The sequence below is a fragment of the Callithrix jacchus genome, chromosome 5, assembly GCF_049354715.1.
Source record: "Callithrix jacchus isolate 240 chromosome 5, calJac240_pri, whole genome shotgun sequence".
NCBI classification, from domain to species: Eukaryota; Metazoa; Chordata; class Mammalia; order Primates; family Cebidae; genus Callithrix; species Callithrix jacchus.
The window spans coordinates 160,044,111-160,065,400 of record NC_133506.1 but is presented as its reverse complement, the minus strand read 5'-3'; the positions used below and the strand labels follow the sequence as shown (position 1 = coordinate 160,065,400).

The 21,290-nt window shown below is 40.2% G+C and overlaps 1 protein-coding gene and 1 pseudogene across 16 annotated transcripts in view; one reads left to right on the top strand and one right to left on the bottom strand.

Annotated features, from left to right (window-relative positions):
* Nucleotides 1-21,290, top strand: part of LOC100398471 (phosphatidylinositol 3,4,5-trisphosphate 3-phosphatase TPTE2) — a 112,511-nt gene that overhangs the window by 27,305 nt on the left and 63,916 nt on the right. For 13 of the 16 annotated variants that reach the window (XR_013536224.1, XM_054256808.2, XM_054256806.2 and 10 more), the window contains 4 exons: nucleotides 1,142-1,198; nucleotides 9,733-9,792; nucleotides 11,499-11,549; nucleotides 13,137-13,298. Coding sequence is in view for 15 of the 16 variants with exons in the window: in XM_054256808.2 (XP_054112783.2) it covers nucleotides 1,161-1,198; nucleotides 9,733-9,792; nucleotides 11,499-11,549; nucleotides 13,137-13,298 (311 nt within the window). In the remaining variant the exon portion in view is untranslated. Of the gene's footprint in view, nucleotides 1-1,141; nucleotides 1,199-2,945; nucleotides 3,068-9,732; nucleotides 9,793-10,762; nucleotides 10,942-11,498; nucleotides 11,550-13,136; nucleotides 13,299-21,290 lie in introns of all 16 variants that reach the window. The other 3 variants (XM_078375327.1, XM_054256812.2, XM_054256813.2) reach the window with 3 other exon arrangements.
* Nucleotides 6,541-8,951, bottom strand: LOC100414395 (L-lactate dehydrogenase A chain pseudogene; annotated as a pseudogene).

Sequence of the window (21,290 nt, the reverse complement as noted above, 5' to 3'; positions counted from 1 at the left end):
CTGTGGCTACTTGACCCCGACTCTTGGGAAGGAAAGACTAACTAGGATTGGTGAAAAGTGAGGAGGTGTTTCAAGGTGACTGAGAATGAGGAATTCAGATGGGATTATAAGAAGGGGGACTTACAAATTAAAGTTGAACTGGAATTAAATGTCCTCGAAAAAGGCTGTTACACGTTTTAGTGAAAATACAGTCCCTTGATCTGGATGCATTGCTATGTTCACTACCTAAACTATTAGGATCCATCACTGATATAGTCACTGATGAAATGTGATTTATAAACGATGCACACACAAACACACGCTCAAACAGAACAATGACAGAGAAAGAGATTGAGATTTGTGGGATCTTCTCTCAGGAGTGGCCATGGCAATCTAGAGTATCTTAGATACAGTTTCTTAATCTTCTCACTGTAGAAGGTTTAGGAACACTTACACATTTTTACAGTTATTTTTGGATAAAAGAGGAATAGACTATAGAGAAAGGCTTCCGTCTGTTACTCTGTTGTCACCCTTAGTTAGTAGCAGGCATATTAGATTTGTCCGAGGGAGGAGAGAATCCTATTTGGAGCAAGAGGTAGAAGCAGTCAGGGTGAACCCCTCAGCAGAAAGGATCAGAGCTAAGAGCCTTGGAGGTGTCCTCCAGTCCCCAGAACTCTGCCATCATGAAGGCTGGTGCACCAAACCACAAATCACCATCATATTAGATTTTGCCCCTGTGTCAGACTTTTAGTTACTTGACCCTTTTTGTGGGGCAAGAGAGACTACCATGGTAGGCGAAAGTAAGGGCCTTTGAAGCAGGACATTCAATGGAATAAGAGGGCTGACTACCTACAAACTGGAGTTGACTGAAATAACTGCCACCGTCAAGGCTGTCACACATTGGGACTGAGGTCATAATAAAGAGGTTTGGTTAAATCTGGAAGTATTACTATTTTTTCCAGCCTAAGATGTTGATTGCCATCATACAAATCCTCATTTCTAATAAAAAAGGAAGCCATTCCAGGGTCCAATAGTTGTATGCATGTGAATAGTCAGAAATTAATCCGTTTCCGTCTAGAGTAATAAAAGCTAATTTTTCAAAAAAAAAAGGAAATTTAAAATTGTGTCCCCTGTCTGACTGTATTCTCTTACCATCCTCTAGTCCACACACAAGTAAGTTGATGGTAGCAACCCAGGAGCATTCAGGTACCAGTAACAGGTGAGTTATAAATAGATAAAGACATGTATATGCATAAGTGCACAGAACTATATGTACACACACACAGGCACATAAACAAATGTATCCATCCATCCGTCTTATCCATCCATCCATAATTCTCTCAACACACGTGCACAAACAAACCCATCCCACAGTGGAACCATGAAGCAAGGAGACAGATGGACATTTGTGGAATTGACTCTCAGGAGCCTGCATGGCCGTACGGAGTGTTTTTGAACAGCATTTCCAATTCTTTTCATTGTAGCGTTTGTAGGTAACTTTGCATCCTTTTTTGATGGAGTTGCTTTGGTCAGGTCATAGGAGAGCTGCTTCTTCCTGTTGGTGTATTTGTCACCCTTAGTTCCTAGTAAAAGTGACAAATATATACATTTTTCCTGGCAAAATTTCTATAAATTCAACATCAGTTTGTAAATACCCACCTTGCTTGTCCTTGTAATGTTTTGCCTTCTCACGTTCAAATACCACCAATAACTCTTCACCAATCATGGATGTCTTTCCTGCCCCTCAGATAGGGTTAAGTCAGGGGCTCCATCCCCTCTGATGGTGGGTTTGCCTTTGGGGCAGTAGTTTTTTTTAAGAGACACAGTTTTTTAAGGGACTCAGGTTTCCTGAGTTTGAGACCCTACCAGAGAGTTCCAAGGGAGGAGAGAATCCTATTTGCAACATGGAGGAGATAGTGGCCCACAGGTGCAGTGAAGCCCTGGGCAGAAAAGAACGGAGCTAATGGAACATGGACTTGTCCCACAGCCTTGAGAGCTCTGTCCACATATGAGTTGGTGCCCAGACTCAACCCAAACCCACCACCTCACTGGATGCCGCTCTTCCTTAGGTGTGCAGATGCTTTTCACTGTTTCTCACGGGCGGGAAAGACCAACATGATCGGTGAAAGGAAGGGATCGTGGAGGGTTTTCCCAGTCATATGAAAACCTTTCCTGGAAATAAATCATAAAGGTATAAGTAATATGGAAAACCTGATATGCTCAAGAAAATTTTCAAAGTGAATGAGATTTTACAGAAGTTATAAAAGGATTGTGTTTAATCAGTGGCTGATTAAGGAAACATCGAGGTGAGAATTCTGCTGTTGCTTGTTAAGTAGTAGTATGTGAGTTTTGTATGTAGAATTGATTTTTAAGCCGGCAAATAAATAAATTAAAAAAAAATTATTATATAGGACATTGGATACATGGGTAAATTAAAATATATTTCTAATATGTATATAGGTTTAATTTATATATATGTAGTTTATTCTCTAATTAGCCATGATGAATGAGTCTTTGTTAATTGTTGGACTTTACTTACTGGACTATATGGTAGGATTTACATATCCTCACTTATTATATATATATGTGTTTAATATTTATGGAAAACCTATTCCTTTTGGTGCAAAAAAAGTGTATTTGCTAATAGTGTCAAAGAAGAGAAATTCATTTTATGTCTATGCACCTTTTTATTCCATCAGCACTGCTTTCAGTGGAATGATAACAGTAACTCATGAACTCAACAAAATGTGAGGTTTAAGTAAATAGAAAGCTAGATGTAAACATACACATGTAATACACACATAGGCACACACACATAGGCATACATACATTCAGATTTGGTAAGCTCATGTCTTCCGTGTTATGGAGACTCCATAACAACACAGAGTCTTAGACACTGTTTTCTAAAGTCTTATTACTGTAGTATCTACAGTTACCTTTCTATCTTTCTTCGTTCTTCGATCTAGTTGGATAAAAGAGGAACAGTTCTGGCCGGGCGCGGTGGCTCAAGCCTGTAATTCTAGCACTTTGGGAGGCTGAGGCGGGTGGATCACGAGGTCAAGAGATCAAGACCATCCTGCTCAACATGGTGAGACCCCGTCTCTACTAAAAATACAAAAAATTAGCTGGGCATGGTGGCGTGTGCCTGTAATCCCAGCTACTCAGGAGGCTGAGGCAGGAGAATTGCCTGAACCCAGGAGGCAGAGGTTGCGGTGAGCCAAGATCGCGCCATTGCACTCCAGCCTGGGTCACAAAAGCGAAACTCCGTCTCAAAAAAAAAAGATCAAATCAGCCACAGGATTCCCTTAAGCCAAAGCCTAATCCAGGACAAGGCCCTCACTCTGTTCAAGTCAGTGATGGCTGAGAGAGGTAAGGGAGCTGCAGAAGGAAAGCTTGAAGCTAACAGGTTGGTTCATGAGGTTTAAGAAAAGAAGCCCTCTTCATAACATAAAAGGAGAAGGAGAAACAGCAAGTGCTGACGCAGAAGCAGCAGCAGGTTGGCCAGAAGGTCTAGCTGAGGTAACTGATGAAGATGGCCACACCGAACAACAGATTTTCAATGTAGACAAGATAACCTTTTATTGGAAGAAGACGCCATCTAGGACTTTTATATTTAGAGAGGACAAGTCACTGCATGGTTTCAAAGCTTCAAAGCACAGGCCGATTCTCTTGTTAGGGGCTAATGAAGCTGGTGACTTTAAGTTGAAGCCAGTGTCATTGACTATTCTGAAAATCCTAGGGCCCTTATGAATTATGCTAAATCAAGCAAGACGGATGACTAGAGATGCCTGGTGCTCATCTGCCCTTCAAGAATGAACGTAGGCAACAAATGCACATCTAAGATTTGATTAGAGTATCAGAGGGATAGTCCTGGAGTGCAGCAAAGGAGTGGAGACACACCTGTGGTTACTGGAAGTCCCCACAGCATGGAAGCACTCGGCCTCTGCAGCCCCTTCTCTCCCACCTGGATTGAATTGGCCCAGAGACAGGAGGGACTTCTCATTGCAGGGTAAAGGCAAGCAGAAGATCCCCACCAGCCCCGCTGCCATCACAAACACGAAGTCTTTACAACAGGAGAATCTCACAGTCTTTGAAAGCCCTGAGGTCGATTTGGAGTACTGCCAAGAATTTACACACCTGCGTGTCCTGGACTAGCAGTACAAGGTGAAGACCTTCCACCTGTAGGGATCTCAGCGCGAGCAGCACAGCTTAGAGACCAGAGTCATCTCTTGAGTGTGCCCTCCTCTGGGGGCCAGTAGCCACAGCACCTCTCCAGCAATGGAGCTTTATCTTTATACCCCAAGCCGACATGGGTGGGTTACAGCCACAACCCCGGCTGTGTGGAGGTTGGTCCCAGGATTGGCTGTAGCTCAAGTGCTGTAGAGCAGGAAAATCAACCCCACCACCACGCTTGCAAATAGGAGTAGTCTGCGGTCCCACCCTTGAGCCAGCCAAACCACTACATACCCTCTCCCAAATGAGAGAGGACCCTAAGCCTCTGAGCAGCTGATACACTCCCAGGTCAACAGAGTGACTGAACCCATGCTCAGGACCTGAGAAACAGCCCTGCAGGTCCCATCCACCACAGACATGCTCCTGGCCTGCTCAGCAGCCCTCTGCCTTTAATAAGTGCTTGAGAAACAGTCCCGCAGGCTGCCCCCAGCAGGCACACCACTGAGTGGGCCTCGCACCTGTGTCTCAGACCTGAGAAGCAAGCAGCTGTGTGTGCCCAAGCCTCAGGGCCAAGAAACAACCCTGGGAGCTTACTCTGGCCAGCATACCCTCAGGCCAACTAAGCACTCACATACCTATGTCTCAGCATACCCTCAGGCCAACTAAGCAGTCACATACCTATGTCTCAGCATACCCTCAGGCCAACTAAGCACTCACATACCTATGTCTCAGCTTACCCTTAGGTCAACTAGGCAGTCACATACCTATGTCTCAGCATACCCTTAGGTCAACTAGGCAGTCACATACCTATGTCTCAGCATACCCTCAGGCCAACTAAGCACTCACATACCTATGTCTCAGCATACCCTAGGCCAACTAAGCACTCACATACCTATGTCTCAGCATACCCTAGGTCAACTAAGCACTCACATACTTATATCCCAGCTTGAGGAACAGCCCTGTAGGCTGAAAGTTTGCATGAGCTTGAGAAACAGTCCTGTACCCATTCCCAGCAGAGGCACCTCCAGACCAGCCAATCAGCCATGAATGCCCATATTCTGGACTTGAGAAAGAGCTCCATGGGCTGCTCCCAAAAGGCCTTCCCCTAGGCCAGCCAAGCAGCCTTGTGCACAGATCCTGGGTCATAGAAGCAGTCCCCTGGGTTTCCTTTAGCTGGCACCAGCCAGGCCAGCTGAGCAGCAGTATGCCCATATCCTGAACTAGAAGAGCCCTATGGACTACCCCCAGCAGACACACACCCAGGATGGCTGAGAAGTCATTTGACTGTATCCCAGGCCTGAGAAACACCCCCTCTTGGCCAGCCCTGGCAAAGATACCTGCAGTCCAGCTTAGCCATGCAGCTACACATTTGAACCTTGAGTTTCCCCCAGCAGATTGGCCCCAGGCTGGATGAGCAGCTGTGTACCCACATACCCGGCATGGGAAACAGCCTGTCAGGCCACTCCTGGAGTGCATATTTCCAAGCCAGGCAAACAGCCATATGCCTGCATCCTGGGCCTGAGAAACTACCCTGCAGGCCACATCTGGCAGGCATGGCCTGGTTGAGCAACTGTATTCCCATGCTTCTAGCCAGAGTAACAGTACCATGGCCAGCCCCATGAAGCTGACCAAGTTTTCTGACCCACTCTATGCCTGCACACACCCCTACCCTGAGAAACAGCCCAGTGAGCCCACCATCACCACCAACTTCCTTGTCTTAGGACACTGAGAAACTTGCAAATGTTACCAGTGTGGATCACAGCTGAATAAACTACACGGAGACTACATTTACAGCATCCATGTAGAAGCAAGATCAATATACCCCAATGAACTGATACCCAAGACCCATTCATACGAATAAATTCATGCAAGTAAACCTACTCCATAAAATTGGAAAAGGTGACTTTTTCACCAGATGCATAGAAATCAACATAGAAACACATCAGTCATGAAAATGCAAGAAAACTTGTCACCCTCAAATGGAAATAGCAATTTTTTTCACTGTTCAAGGTTTATTGGGGGTTTTTGTTGGTGTAGCACTTGGATAGTTGGTTGCATTGTTTATATGTAGACCTTTTTACATTATATGGTAATGTATACTACTGATATGTATAGTTCACAAGACAAGATCCTTTGGAACAGTTATGCAGAAGACATGCAATACTGGATTTGTACACTAGATCCCAGGATGTGACTGACTGGGAAACAATGTTGGACTAGGCATGCTCAGTGAAGGAGCCAGGAAGTTATATAATGCACAGCAAACATCCATCTGGCTCAAGGGGCAACTGCACCGTGTGCAGCATTGGCAGTGGTGCCTCAGAGGTGACCAGTTTAGGACTACACAAGGTTACTACCATCCAGCATCCGGATGTAGCTGTAGGATTTTACAAACCATTCCTATTCTTAACTTCAGGAATTGATGTTTTTCCCAGTCCATCTTAAAATATTACTGCTTTAATCACAGATCAGATAAAAAGGACAACATGCACAACCTCCAGCTAAAATCCTGTTGTAGCCTAGACAGTGAAATGGTGTGACATCAGAAGACTTTAAAATTGCAGTTCTTTTTGGATCTCTCACAGTGTATTGGCACTCTTCTTCAAACGGGCCTCTTCCTCAGGAGTCAGGGTCACCTTCACAAGGTCTGAGATTCCATTCTGTCCCAAAATGCAAGGAACACTAAGGAAGACATCATCCTTTATTCCATAGAGACCCTTAATCATGGTGGAAATTGGGTGCATCTGCCTAAGATTCTTCATTATACTCTCTGCCAAATTGCCACAGAGAGTCCAGTGGCCCCAGATGTGTAGCCTTTGAGTTTGACCACCTCGTAAGCACTCTGAACCACCTGCTTGTGAACCTCTTTCCACTGTTCCTTGTCTGTATCAGTCCCTAAATCTGGATGTAGAGTCTTCAGGAGACACCAGTAACATTCACTCCACTCCATACAGGCACACTGGAATCTCCATGTTCCCCGAGGACCCACCCATGACAGCTTAATGGGTGAACTCCAGACTGAATCTAGATTGCAACCACTTCCAATAACATGGTTTTTGGGAAAGACACTTATCTTCCAAGCCACATAGGTCAAGATATTCACTGGATTTGAAACAATAAGCAACTTGCAGTTTGGGCTGTATTTTACATTAGGAATGATGAAATTAAAGATGTTCACATTACACTGGACCAAATTAAGATGGCTTTCTCTCTCTTGTTGATGTGTCCCAGCCGTGATAATGACCAGCTTAGAGTTTGCAGTTACATTATGTCTTTCCCAGAGACAGTCTTTGGTGTTTTAAGGAAAAGGCTGCCACACTGGCGATACATCATCTCTCCTTTCAATTTGTCTTCCATGACATCAACAAGAGCAAGTTTGTCTGCCAAGTCCTTCATTAAGATCATTAAGATACTGATGGCACAGGCCATTCCAACAGCACCAACCTCAACGACTGTAATCTTATTCTGGGGGTTCTGTTCTTCCCTTAGAAGATTATTCTAAGAATTAATTAGAATTAATCTTAGAAGATTAGAATCAGCTGATCCTTGAGACTTGCCATTTTGGACTGGGAACCAAAAGGAATCAGGAATGCATGTCAGGCAGGCATCCGGAGTGTGTGGCAGTCGGAAAGTAATAATTATCCAGTAATAGACCCCAATCTTAAACATATAAAATGCCAGAAAAAGAATTCAAAAGAATAATCTTAAGTAAACTCAGTGAGGTATAAGGTTAATACAGATAGACAAGTCAGTGAAATCAGGAAAACATGATTTGAATGAGAAATTCAGTAAAGATACAGATATCACAAAAAGAACCAGACAGAAGTCCTAAGAGCTAAACAGTTAATGGATGAAATGAAAAATACAATCATTGGCTTTACAGACAAAAACAAGCAGAAGAAATGATTTCTGAACTTGAAGACAAGTCTTTGAAATAACACAAGCAGACAAAAAAGAGTGAAAAAAGCCTACAGGATTTATGGGATATCATTAATTTAACAAATATTATGGGCATTACAGAAGGAAAATTGAAGAAAAAATGTGAGGAAAACATATTTAATAAAATGATAGCATAAAACTTTGTAACTCTGGAAAGCTAGACATCTAGTTCCAGGAAGATCAAAGCACCCAAAATATATTCAACCCAAACCGTATAGTCAAATTGTGAAAAAGAGAAAGATTTTGTAAAATAGCAAGAGAAAACATGAAGACACTTATAATGGAATCCCTGTTAGACTAACAGTTGATTTCCCAGAAGAAACTTTAAACTGGAAGAAAATGGGATGATATATTAAAAATTTTGAAAGAAAAAAAAAGTTTCCACCAAGGATATTATACCCCGCACAGCTATCCTTTACAAATGAAGAAGACATAAAGTCTGTCACAGATAAACAAAAACCAAGATAATTCATCACCACTAGTCCAGCCTTACAAGAAATGCCCAAGGGAGTCTTACATCTGGGAGTAAAAAGATGATACCATCATAAAAACATGTAAAACTTTAAAAGTCACTGTTAAAGTTAATACATAAAGGAGAAAGAGAAGGGGATGAAACCTTGTCACTGCAGAAAACTACCCAACTTCAAAAGTAAACAGAGAGGAAGAAAAGAACAAAACGTATACAAAACAACCAGAAAATAGTAAAATGTTGGAAGTAACTCCTCACCTACCATTAGTAACTTTGAATGTTAATAGATTACATACCCCATGAAAGATATAGACTTGCTGAGTGGATTGAAAAATAAGACCCAACTATATTTTATCTAAAACAAACTCACCTTACCTGTAAAGAAACACATAGACTGATAATGAAGGGAAGGAAAAAGATATCCATGCAAACAGAAGCCAAAAGTTAACAGAAATAGCTATACTTATATCAGACAAAACAGACTTCAAATTAAAAACCATAAAAAGTGACAAACAAGATTGTTATGTAATAATAAAGGGTTCAATTTAGTGAGAGATATAATTGTAATATGTTTATAATTATAAATTTGTATGCACTCAACACCAGAACGCCCATATATATAAAGTAAATATTACTAGAAGTTGCCTCAGCCACCCCAACCATTGGCAACCACCACTCTGATCAGTCAGCAGCCATCAACATGGAAGCAGCGCCCTCCACCAGCAAAAAGATTATGACTCACTAAAGGCTCAGGTGATCATTAGCATATTTAAACCAATAAAGTAGTTTTAAATTAAGGTATGTATGTAATTTTTTTAGATATAATGCCATTACACACTTAACAGACTACAGTGTAGTATAAACATAACTTTCATATGTATAGGGAAACCAAAACATTTGTATGAGTCACTTAATGCAGTTTTTGCTTTATTGCAGTGGTCTGGAATGAAACCCACAAAGTCTTTGAGATACGTCTATACACACATTATTTATATATTCTCTATCTGTATACATATTATAGTTTTCTTTCTTAGATATTAGGTCTTCCAGTGAGCTAAGTTATGTTTACTGTATCCTTAGATTCAGATTCTTGTTATTCAAATAAATTCTTCATCACTGTTTTGTGTAGCAAATATCTAATAATATATTTTTGCATTTTTTGGTGGCTAAAGTATGGCAGAACAACTTTCCAGGTTTGAAGATGAAGAAGGCACTGATGTTACTGCATATGAGTAAGTCACTTTGAAGTTTGAAAGGAGGGAGCCATTGATGGATCTCTTATCTTTAGTTAAACAGGGCTTAGGCTGGGCGCAGTGGCTCATGCTTGTAATCCAGCACTTTGGGAGGCTGGGGTGGGCGGATGGTGAAACCCCATCTTTACTGAAAATAAAAAAAAGATTAGCCAGGCGTGGTGGTGCGCGGCTGTAGTCCCAGCTACTCAGGAGGCCGAGGCAGGGGAATCTGGATTCCTTCCTTATACCTAATTCAAAATTTAACTCCAGATGGATTAAAGATGTAAACATAAGAACAGACATCATAGAAACCCTGGAAGAAAATCTAGGCAGCACCATTCAGGACATAGGCATGGGCAAGGACTTCACAACTAAAACACCAAAAGCAATGGCAACAGAAGCCAAAATAGAAAATGGGATCTAATTGAACTAAAGAGCTTCTGCATGGCGAAAGAAACTATCATCAGAGTGAACAGGCAACCAACAGAATGGGAAAAATTTTTTCAATCTATCCATCTGACAAAGGGCTAATATCCAGAATCTGCAAAGAACTTAAACAAATTTACAGGAAAAAATCAACCCCATCAAAAAGTGGGCAAAGGATATGAACAGGCACTTCTCCAAAGAAGACATGTAGCCGACAAGCATATGAAAAAAAGCTCATCACTGGTCATTAGAGAAATGCAAATCGAAACCACAATGAGATACTGTCTCATGCCAGTTAGAATGGCAATCATCAAAAAGTCAGGAAACAGCAAATGCTGGAGAGGAAGTGGAGAAATAGGAACACTTTTACACTGTTGGTGGGGGTGTGAATTAGTTCAACCATTGTGGAAGACAGTGTGGCAGTTCGTCAAGGATCTAGAAATAGAAATACCATTTGACCCAGCAATTCCATTACTGGGTATATACCCAAAGGATTATAAATCATTCTGCTATAAAGACACATGCACATGTATGTTTATTGCAGCACTGTTCACAATAGCAAAGACTTGGAACAAACACAAATGCCCATCAATGATAGACTGGATCAAGAAAATGTGGCACATAATACTCCATAGAATACTCTGCAGCCATAAAATAGGAGGAGTTCATGTCCTTTGCAGGGACATGGATGAAGCTGGAAACCATCATTCTCAGCAAACTAATGTAAGAACAGAAAACCAAACACCACATGTTCTCACTCATAAGTGGGAGTTGAACAATGAGAACACATGGACACAGGGAGGGGAACATCACACACCAGGGCATGTCAGCAGATGCGGGGCAAGGGGAGGGATAGCATTAAGAGAAATACCTAATGTAGATGACAGGTTGATGGGTGCAGCAAACCACCATGGCACATGTATACCTACAAGGTTTGTTAACCTGCATGTTGTACACATGTACCCCAGAACTGAAAGTATAATAGTAATTTAAAAGCATTTTGTTACATAACTTTTGAATAATTTTCTTTTAAAATTGTATTTATAAAGGCCTTTGTGCCGGGTGCTGTGGCTCACACCTGTAATCCCAGCTGTTAGGGAGGCAGAGGCAGGAGAATAGCTTGAGCCCAGGAGTTCAAGACCTGCCTGGGCAATATAGCGAGACCCCGTTCTCCACAAAATGGAAAAAAAAAAAAAAGGAAAAAGGCCTTTGTTTTTGGTTAAATTTATAATATATGTTAGAAGAAATCTGATTATTTTTATTTTTACTTCTTTTTGCAGCAGCAAGATTAAGAAAATAGCACACTCAATTGTATCATCCTTTGCATTTGGGTATGTGAGACATAAAAAACACCTTGTATTAAATATGTCTGAGACTTAATACATAAAAAATACCATGTATTAAATATATTTGAGTTGGATGCGATGGCTCACGCCTATCATCCTGGCACTCTGAGAGGCCAAGGCAGGTGGATCACCTGAGGTCAGCAGTTCAAGACCAGCCTTGAAACCCCATCTCTACTAAAAACACAAAAATTAGCCGAGCATGATGGTGGTGTCTGTAATCCCAGCTACTCAGGAGGCTGAGGCAGAAGAATTGCTTGAATCTGGGAAGTAGAGATTACAGTGAGCTGAGAGCATGCCATTGCATTGCAGCCTGGGTGGCAGAGTGAAACTCCATCTCCAATATATATATATATATATACATGTATATATACATATTACATATATATACATATATACACATATATGTATATGTATTACATTAGATAAAGCACATGGCTACTTAGCAATCGGTGGATATGGAAATGCTGTTTTTTTTTTTCTGTCTCTCATTGAAATATTAAGTCTCTGAAACCAAAAAGCATTTCCATGTCCACCAATTGCTAAGTAGCCATGTGCCCTATCTAATGTAATCTAATTTATGATGGAATTTTGGTTTAAGCTGGACATTAAAACTTGCAAAGAAATGGCTTTTGCCTAAGATTAATAGTAACATATTAATATTGTTTTTCCTCCATCTGCAAAGGTAATGTTAATGAAAACCCAGTGTTAAAATTCTATAAGTAAAGTGTTTTATTAAGTACCTTATACATCTAGAATTACTCTTTAATTCTATCACAATTTACTTAGACTCTTCTCTACATAAGAGTAAGATTTTATACTATGATACAGATTTATGCAATATAACTGTTTCCTTTTGAATTAATAATATTGTAATTTTTTTCAAAAGTACTTTGAAGACTAATTCATCTTCATAGATTAGGCAAATAGTATAATCAATTTGTGGGGAATGTATTTAGAATATGTAACAGCAAGTGTCAGTAGGTACTTTAGAGTCCAATACTATAAATATTTATGGAATTGAATTCTTTCTCATGTACCCGTCACTGTGTTAGAAGCACCCGTAAATATGTAATTATATACTTGTTGAAAATGTCACTGACAAAAAACTTGGTCTTTTAAGTGTTTATGTTACTCATGCTTTCATTTGGTTTTTATTAATACATTCTTAAGAATTATCCAGATTAATGAGATTTTGTTTTTTATGAGAAATTCATATAAACTTCTTATAAAAATTCTCAAATTTTAGGAAGAGTTTACAAACAGACAGGTAATTTTAGTTCAGTTTTATTTTTCTCTTTTGAAGTATCAGTCTGATATGTCTGCTATAAAAGAGCATGATAACATCTTGTGAACCAGTTTGGTGGGAGTTTTATTAAGAACTGCTTCTGTTGGGTGAAAACTGATTTTTCCTGAGGTTCTAAGGCATTACAGTTTTTCCTGGCACTGGGCAGTTTAATACTAAATAATATCATTTTGGTGCCCAATCATTGGCCTAAATATAGTATAACTATCGGGACAAAAGCCCCTCTATCTTTACTTTTATTTACTTCCTTGCTTATGCATTTATTTTAGAATATTTGGAGTTTGCCTGCTCTTATTGAATGTGGGTCTCATCTTTGCCGACCTAATTTTTGCTGAAAAGAAAATTTATATGCCTTTGGAATATCGTTGTATTTCTCCATCTATTGCCATATTTTTTCTCATGGATATTCTTCTTCGAGTATTTGTTGATGGGTAAGTTTGATTATTTTTTATACTGCACAAAGTTATTTTGTACTTTTATAAGAAGCACTTTGGGAGGCTGAGGCGGGAGGATCACAAAGTCAGGAGTTCGATACCGTCTTGGACAACATGGTGAAACCTCGTCTCTACTAAAAATCCAAAAATTACCTGGGTAGGGTGGCAGGTGCATGTAATCCCAGCTGTTTGGGAGGCTGAGGCAGGAGAATTGTTTTAACCTGGGAGGTGGAGGTTGCTGTGAGCTGAGGTCGTGCCATTGTACTCCAGCTCGGTGACAGGCCAAGACTCTACCCTCCCTCTCCCCCACCGCAAAAAAAAGGCATTTGAAAATAATTTACAGGACCATCCACCACAAGCTGACCCAAGAGCCTTTGGGCCTCATGAGAACATCGGCGGTAGGCTGGCAATACCCCCCATGGCTCTGTTTGATGTGGCCACCCATTGATGCTCCTCTGCCTTTGGAGAGGGGTGGAAAGAATGGGAGGGCCTGTATCTTGTGGTTTGAGTGACAGCTTAGCTATAGCACAATCAAACACCAGGTAGACTTTTAAAGTTTTTGATATAGGCCCTGATTCCCAGACAGCACCTTTGGACCCACCCACAGCCTGGAAGTACTTGCCATCCTGAAGGGAAGGACACAGGCCTGGCTGTTTTTCACCACGTGATTGTAAAGCCCCAGGGCCTTCAGCAAATTTATGCAATAGCTAGGGTGTGGTTACAGCAGGTCTTGGGCAATACCTAGTGCTGTGCTGGCTTCAGGTCTGACCCAATGCAGTCATTATAGTGGGTGCTTGTGTCACTCACCCTCAAGCTTTAGGTGGCCAGAACAGAGAGAGAGAGAGAGACTCTGTGTGGGAGAAACTAAGGGAAGAGAACAAGAGTCTCTTGGTAATCCAGAGAATTATCCTGGATCTTGTCCAAGACCATTAAGGCAGTACCACTATGGATCTGCAAGAACCACAGAGTTTCGGAGGCTCGGGTTCCCCCTAAAGCAGATACAGCTTAGATCACAATATCCAAGTTCTTTCCAATATCTGGAAAGCCTTCTCAATAAAGATGGGTACAAACAAGCCCTGGGAAGCGTGCCTACAGGATCTAGAGTATAACCTTGAATGGGCAAATCTAAACAATATTGGCCTTAAAGAGGAGGTAGAGGGGGGTGTAGAAAGTTTATTCAAAGGGTTAGTAACAGACCTTCCCAAACCTACAGAAAGATACCAATATCCAAGTACAAGAAATTTATAAAACATGAAGCAGATGCAACTCAAACACCACCTCAAGGCATTGAATAATCACATTCCCAAAGATCAAGGATAAAGCAGCAAGAGAGAAGAAACCAGTAATATACAGTGGAGGCACAACAGGGCTGGCCGCAGACTTTTCAGTACCAACGTTGCAGGCCAGGAAGAGTGGCATGACATATTGAAAGTGCTGAAGGAGGCCGGGCGCGGTGGCTCACGCCTGTAATCCCAGCACTTTGGGAGGCCGAGGCTGGTGGATCATGAGGTCAAGAGATCGAGACCATCCTGGTCAACATGATGAAACCCCGTCTCTACTAAAAAGACAAAAAATTAGCTGGGCATGGTGGCGCGTGCCTGTAATCCCAGCTACTCAGGAGGCTGAGGCAGGAGAATTGCCTGAACCCAGGAGGCGGAGGTTGGGGTGAGCCGAGATCGCGCCATTGCACTCCAGCCTGGGTAACAAGAGCGAAACTCCGTCTCAAAAAAAGAAAATAAAGTGCTGAAGGGAAAAAACATTTACCCAAAAACAGTATATCCAGTGAAAAGATCCTTCAAAGTAAAGAAGAAATAAAGACTTTTCCACACAAACAAAAGATGAGGGATTTCACCAACACCAGACCTATCCTTGAAGAAATGCTAAAGGGAGTACTTCAGTCAGAAACACAAGGACATTAATGAGCAATAAATAACCACCTGAAAGTATAAAACTCACAGGTAACAGTAAAGACACAGAAAAATGCAGAATGTTATAACACTGTAACTATGATGTATAAACTACTCTTATTCTAAATAGAGACTAAACTATGAGCCGATCAAATATATCAACTACAACAACTTTTCAAGTCATAGTATAAGATATAAATAGAAATAACAAAAAGTTAAAAAGTAGGTAGACAAAGTTAATTTGTAGAGTTTTTATTAATTTTCTTTTTACTTGTTTATGCAAACAGTGTTATAATAAGCTTAAAATCATGGGTTATAAGATAGTATTTGCAAGCTTCATGGTAACCTCAAACCAAAAAACACACAATGGATACACAAAAAATAAAAAACAAGAAACTCATCATATCACCAGAGAAAATTACTTTCCCTAATGGAAGACAGGAAGGAAAGAAGGGAGAGAAGACCAGAAAGCAAATAACAAAATGGCAGGAGTAAGTTATAATAACAACATAGAATGTCAGTGGACTAAACTTTTTTTTTTTACTTAGTTTCAGTATTAACATTTATTTTTTCTTCAAGTAAAAGTAAAGTAAGAATTTAAATAATTATCAGTATGTATAAATGAACATCCATTCAGATAAAACATTACCGCTTAAAAGTGGCTAAGAAATATTTTGCATGTAATAAATATATTTCATGTTTAGCTTAACAGGCACCGTCTTGAGAGCAGAAGTTTTCTTTTTTAACTAATAAATAAATTATATTCAAGAAAACAAGGTGTTTATATCTGAGTATATCATTTAATGTTTTTCTTCATATAGCACCCAAACTTCAAACTGTCTAGAAACTATCTCCTAAAATATAACTCACACATTAAGTAATAAAAATAAAGGGCAAGAAAAAAAATCAATTTAAGACAAAATTTACAGTTTATATTCTTAATTCCCCATTCAATAAAATATCAATTGCCAATTTACTAAAAGTAAATAAACTGTATATATGCCATCTGTTAGCACTGAAAATCTGAAATATATATGTTTAAAAATCACTCTTTCTGACAGTATTTAAAACATTGCATCTCTGGCAAAGCTGAAAACAATCAAGCATCTTACTCCCCTAGTTTTCATACCTAACCCAGACCCCATCACTTTTTATCCTTTAACATCTGTCCAGCGCTTTTTTTTTTTTTTTTTTTTGGCAAATACACTTACTTATGTCCCAAACACAAAACACGGACAATACTCCTTGGTAAACAAGGAAATCCCAGAACAGTCCAAGCCTAAACAGCTTTGCTCCCAAAGTGTGGCACAGGCTAAAGGACAGGAGAGAAAGGAACAATCAATGGCCCTTATTGATGCAGTCAGAATGCTCCCGAGAGTCCACAACTGTGCTGATGTAATCCTGACGGAAGTTTCAGCAGATTTTGCAGACAAGTATGAGAGAATAAGTCTTTGATTGATAATTTTTCTATTTATTTCCGCCAAGGTGACCGAAAACACGAAAGCCTTTTCATCAGACAGGTTAGCATAGATGTCAATTTCCTTCTCCTGTTTCTCTCTTTCTTCCTCATGTTTTTTGGCAGATGCACTTTTAGGTCTTCCTCTTTCTCGTCTGATATGATCTGAATGGCTGTTACTTTGAGACCTCTTTCTGTTTTCTAAATCTTTACTGTAGAGTTTATCTTCTCCCTCCTAACTCTCTCTGTTCGCCTCCTCTTGGCCTCATGCTTGTTTTCTGTAGAAGGTGGTGATTTCTCTGAGTGTTTTGCATTTAAAAGTTTTCTGCTAATAAATATGTAACCACAGGGACATGATTTGGTGGCCATCGTCACTTTCTTGGCTTGAGTTGCAGACCTGGACTAAACTTTTTAATTAAGTGCCCGAGTGGCTGGTTGGACGAAAAAACAAGCCCCGGCCAGGTGCGGTGGCTCATGCATGTAATCCCAGCACTTTGGGAGGCCGAGGCAGGTAGATCACAAGGTCAAGAGATAGAGACCATCCTGGCCAGCATGGTGAAACCTCGTCTCTACTAAAAATACAAAAATTAGCTAGATGTGGTGGAGCACACCTGTAGTCCCAGCTACTCAGAAGGCTGAAGCAGGAGAATCACTTGAACCCAGGAGGCAGAGATTGCAGTGAGCCAAGATCGCACCACTGCACTCCAGCCTGGCAACAGAACATGACTCCATCTCAAAACAAACAAACAAACAAAAACAAGACCCATGATCTGCTGCCTACAAGAAACACAGTATTCCCATAAAGCCACACATAGACTGAAAATAAAGAGATGCAAAGATGTAGTTCATTCCAGGAGAAACCAAAAGAGAGCAGGAGTAGCTATCCTTATATCAGATAAAATAGATCTCAAGACAAAAATGATAAGAAGAGACAAAGAATGTTACTATTTAATGATAAAGGAATCAGTTCAGCAAGAGGCTATCACAATTTTAAGTATGTATGTACCCAACACATATACTTATATCCAACATATGCACTGAGACCCAATGGCTTCCCTGCCGAATCCTACCAAACATTTAAAGAAGAATGAACACCAATCCTGCTTAAGCTCTTCCAGAAAGCAGAAGAGGAAGGAATACTTCCAAACTCATTCCACAAGGTCAGTATTACCCTGATACCAAAAGCAGACACAGATGCATCAGAAAAGGAAGACAGGCCAGGTGCAATGGTTCACGCTTGTAATCGCAACACTTTGGCAGGCCAAGGCAGGTGGATTACCTGAAGTCAGGAGTTCAAGAGCAACTTGGCCAATATGGTGAAATTGTTTCTCTACTAAAAATACAAAATTAGCTAGGTGTGGTGGTATGTGCCTGTAATCCTCACTACTTGGGAGGCTGAGGCAGGAGAATCACTTGAACCTGGGAGGCAGAGGTTGCAGTGAGCCAAGATCACGCCACTGCACTCCAGCCTGGGTGACAGAGTGAGACTCAGTCTCAAAAAACAAACAAAAAAGGCCAATATGTCTGATAAATATTGATGCAAGAATCCTCAACAACATACTAGAAAACGGAATTCAACAATATTTGGGAAAGTTTCATCATGACAAGTGGGATTTATCCCCACGATGCAAGGATTGTTCAACATATGCAAATCAATCAATGCGATATATCATATCAATGCAATAAAGGATAAAAACCATAGGATCATTTCAGTTGATGCTGAAAAAGTATCTGATAAAATTCAGCATTCCTTCCCGATAAACAATCTAAAAAAACTGGGTATAGAAGTAACACACCTCAACATAAAAGCCATTTATACAGTCAGATTTCCACAGTCAATATCAAACTGAATGGGGGAAAACTGAAAAGCTTTCCTCTGAGATTTAGAACACAATGAGTTCACCACTGTTATTCACCATAGTACCAGCAGTCCTTGCTTGAGTCATCATAGAGGAGAAAGAAATAAAGGGAACAGAAATCCAAATTGATATGGAAGAAGTAAAATTGTCCTTATGTTTGCAGATAGTATGTTTTATTTGGAAAAAACTAAAGACTCCCCCAAAAAACTATGAGATTGGTAAATTCAGTAAAGTTGCAGGATACAAAATCAGCACACAAAAATCAGTAGCACTTCTATATGCCAACAGCAAACCATTTGAAAAGGACATCTAAAAAGTGGTCCTATATACAATAGCTACAAATAAAATTAAATACCTAGGAAGTAACTTAACCAAAGCAGTGTAGGATCTTTATAATGAAAACAATAAAACACTGTTGAAAGAAATTGAAGAGGACACCAAAAAATTGAAAGAGATTCCATGTTCATAGATTGGAAGAATCAATATTGTTAAAATATTCATACTATCCAAAGCAATTTGCATATTCAGTGCACTCCCTGTCAAAATACAAATGACATTCTTCACAAAAATAGAAAAAAATAATTTAAAAATTTATATGGAGCCACAAAAGACCCAGAATAGCCAAAGCCATTCTAAGCAAAAAGAACAAAACTGGAGGAATCACATTACCTGACATCAAATTATACTACAGAACTATAGTAAGCAAAACAGCATGGCACTGGCATAAAAACAGACACATAGACCAATGGAACAGAATAGAGAACCCAGAAACAAATCCACACACTTGCAGTGAACTCATTTTCAACAAATGTGACAAGAACATACATTGAGGAAAAGACAGTCTCTTCAACAAATGGTTCTGGGAAAACTGAATATACACATGCAGAAGACTACAACCAGACCCCTACCTCTCACCGTATACAACAATCAAATCAACATGGATTAAAGACTTAAATCTAAGACCTCAATGAACCTACTGCAAGAGAACACTGGGAGAAATCTCCAGGACATTGGTCTGAGCAAAAATTACTTGGGCAATACCCCACAAGCACAGGCAACCAAAGCAAAAATGGACAAATGAGATCACATCAAATTAAAAACTTCAAAGCATAGGAAACAATTAACAAAGTGAAGAGACAGCCCACAGAATGGGAGAAGATATTTGCAAACAACCCACCTGACAAGGAATTAATAACCTGAATATATAAGGAGGTCAAACAACTCTATAGGAAAAAAATCTAATTAATTTTTTAAATGAGCAAAAGATTTGAATAGGCATTTCTCAAAACATACAGATGGTAAACAGGCATATGAAGAGGTGCTTAACATTACTGATCATTAGAGAAATTATCAGTGTAGAAAACTACAATGAGATATCATCTCACCCCAGCTAAAATGGTTTATATCCAAAAGTCGGGCAATAACAAATGCCCGCAAAGACGTGAAGATAAGAGAACCCTCATACACTGTTTGTGGAAATGTAAATTAGTAGAACCACTGTGGAGAACAGTTTGGAGGGTCCTCAAAAAAGTAAAAATAGAGCTATCATATGACCTAGCAATCCCACTGCTGGGTATATACCCACAAGAAAGGAAACCAGTATATAAAAGAGATGGCCGGATGCAGTGGCTCATGCCTGTAATCCCCGCATTTTGGGAGGACGAGGCTGGCAAATCACCTGAGGTTGGGAGTTCAAGACCAGCCTGACCAACATGAAGAAACTCCACCTCTACTAAAAATACAAAATTAGCCGTGCATGGTGGCATATGCCTGTAATCCCAGCTACTCAGGAGGCTGAGGCAGGAGAATTGCTTGAACCCAGGAGGTGTAGAGGTTTCAGTGAGCCAAGATCATGCCATTGCATTCCAGCCTGGGCAACAAGAGCAAAACTCCATCTTAAAAAAAAAAAAAAGATATCTGCATTCCCATATTTGTTGTAGCACTGTTCATAATAGCTAAGATTTATTTATATTTATTTATTTTTGAAACAGAATCTCTCTCTGTCACCCAGGCTGGAGTGCAGTGGCACGAACTTGGCTCACTGCAACCTCTGCCTTTAAGGGTCAAGTGGTTCTCCTGCCTCAGCCTTCTGAGTAGATGGGACTACAGGCACATACCATCAAGCCTGGCTAATTTTTGTATTTTTAGTAGGGACAGGTTTTCACTGTGTTAGCCAGAATGGTCTCAATCTCCTGACCTCATGATCCATCCACCTTGGCCACCCAAAGTTCTGGGATTACTGGCCTGAGCCACCATGCCCAGCCAATAGCTAAGATTTAAAAGCAACCTAAGTGTCCATCAACAGACGAATGGATAAAGAAAATATAGTACGTATACACAAGAGAGTATTATTTAGCCATAAAAAAGAATGAGATCCTGTCATTTGCAACGACATGGAGGGAACTGGAGATCACTATGTTAAGTGAAATAAACCAGGCACAGAAGGACAAACGTCACATGTTCTCACTTATTTGTGAGCTCTAAAAAAAAAAGAAAGAAAGAAAGAAAAAATTGAACTCAGAGAGAGTAGAAGGATGATCATCAGAGGGGCTGGGAATAGTAGGGGTTTGGGGGTGGGGAGGTGGGGATGGTTAATGGGTACAAAAAAGTGGAAGGAATGAATAACATCTAGTATTTGATAGCACAACAGGCTGACCACAGTCAAGAATAACTTAATTGTACATTTTTAGATGACTGAAAGAGTATAACTGAATTGTTTGTAACATGAATGATAAATGCTTGAGGGGATATATACCCCATTGTCCAC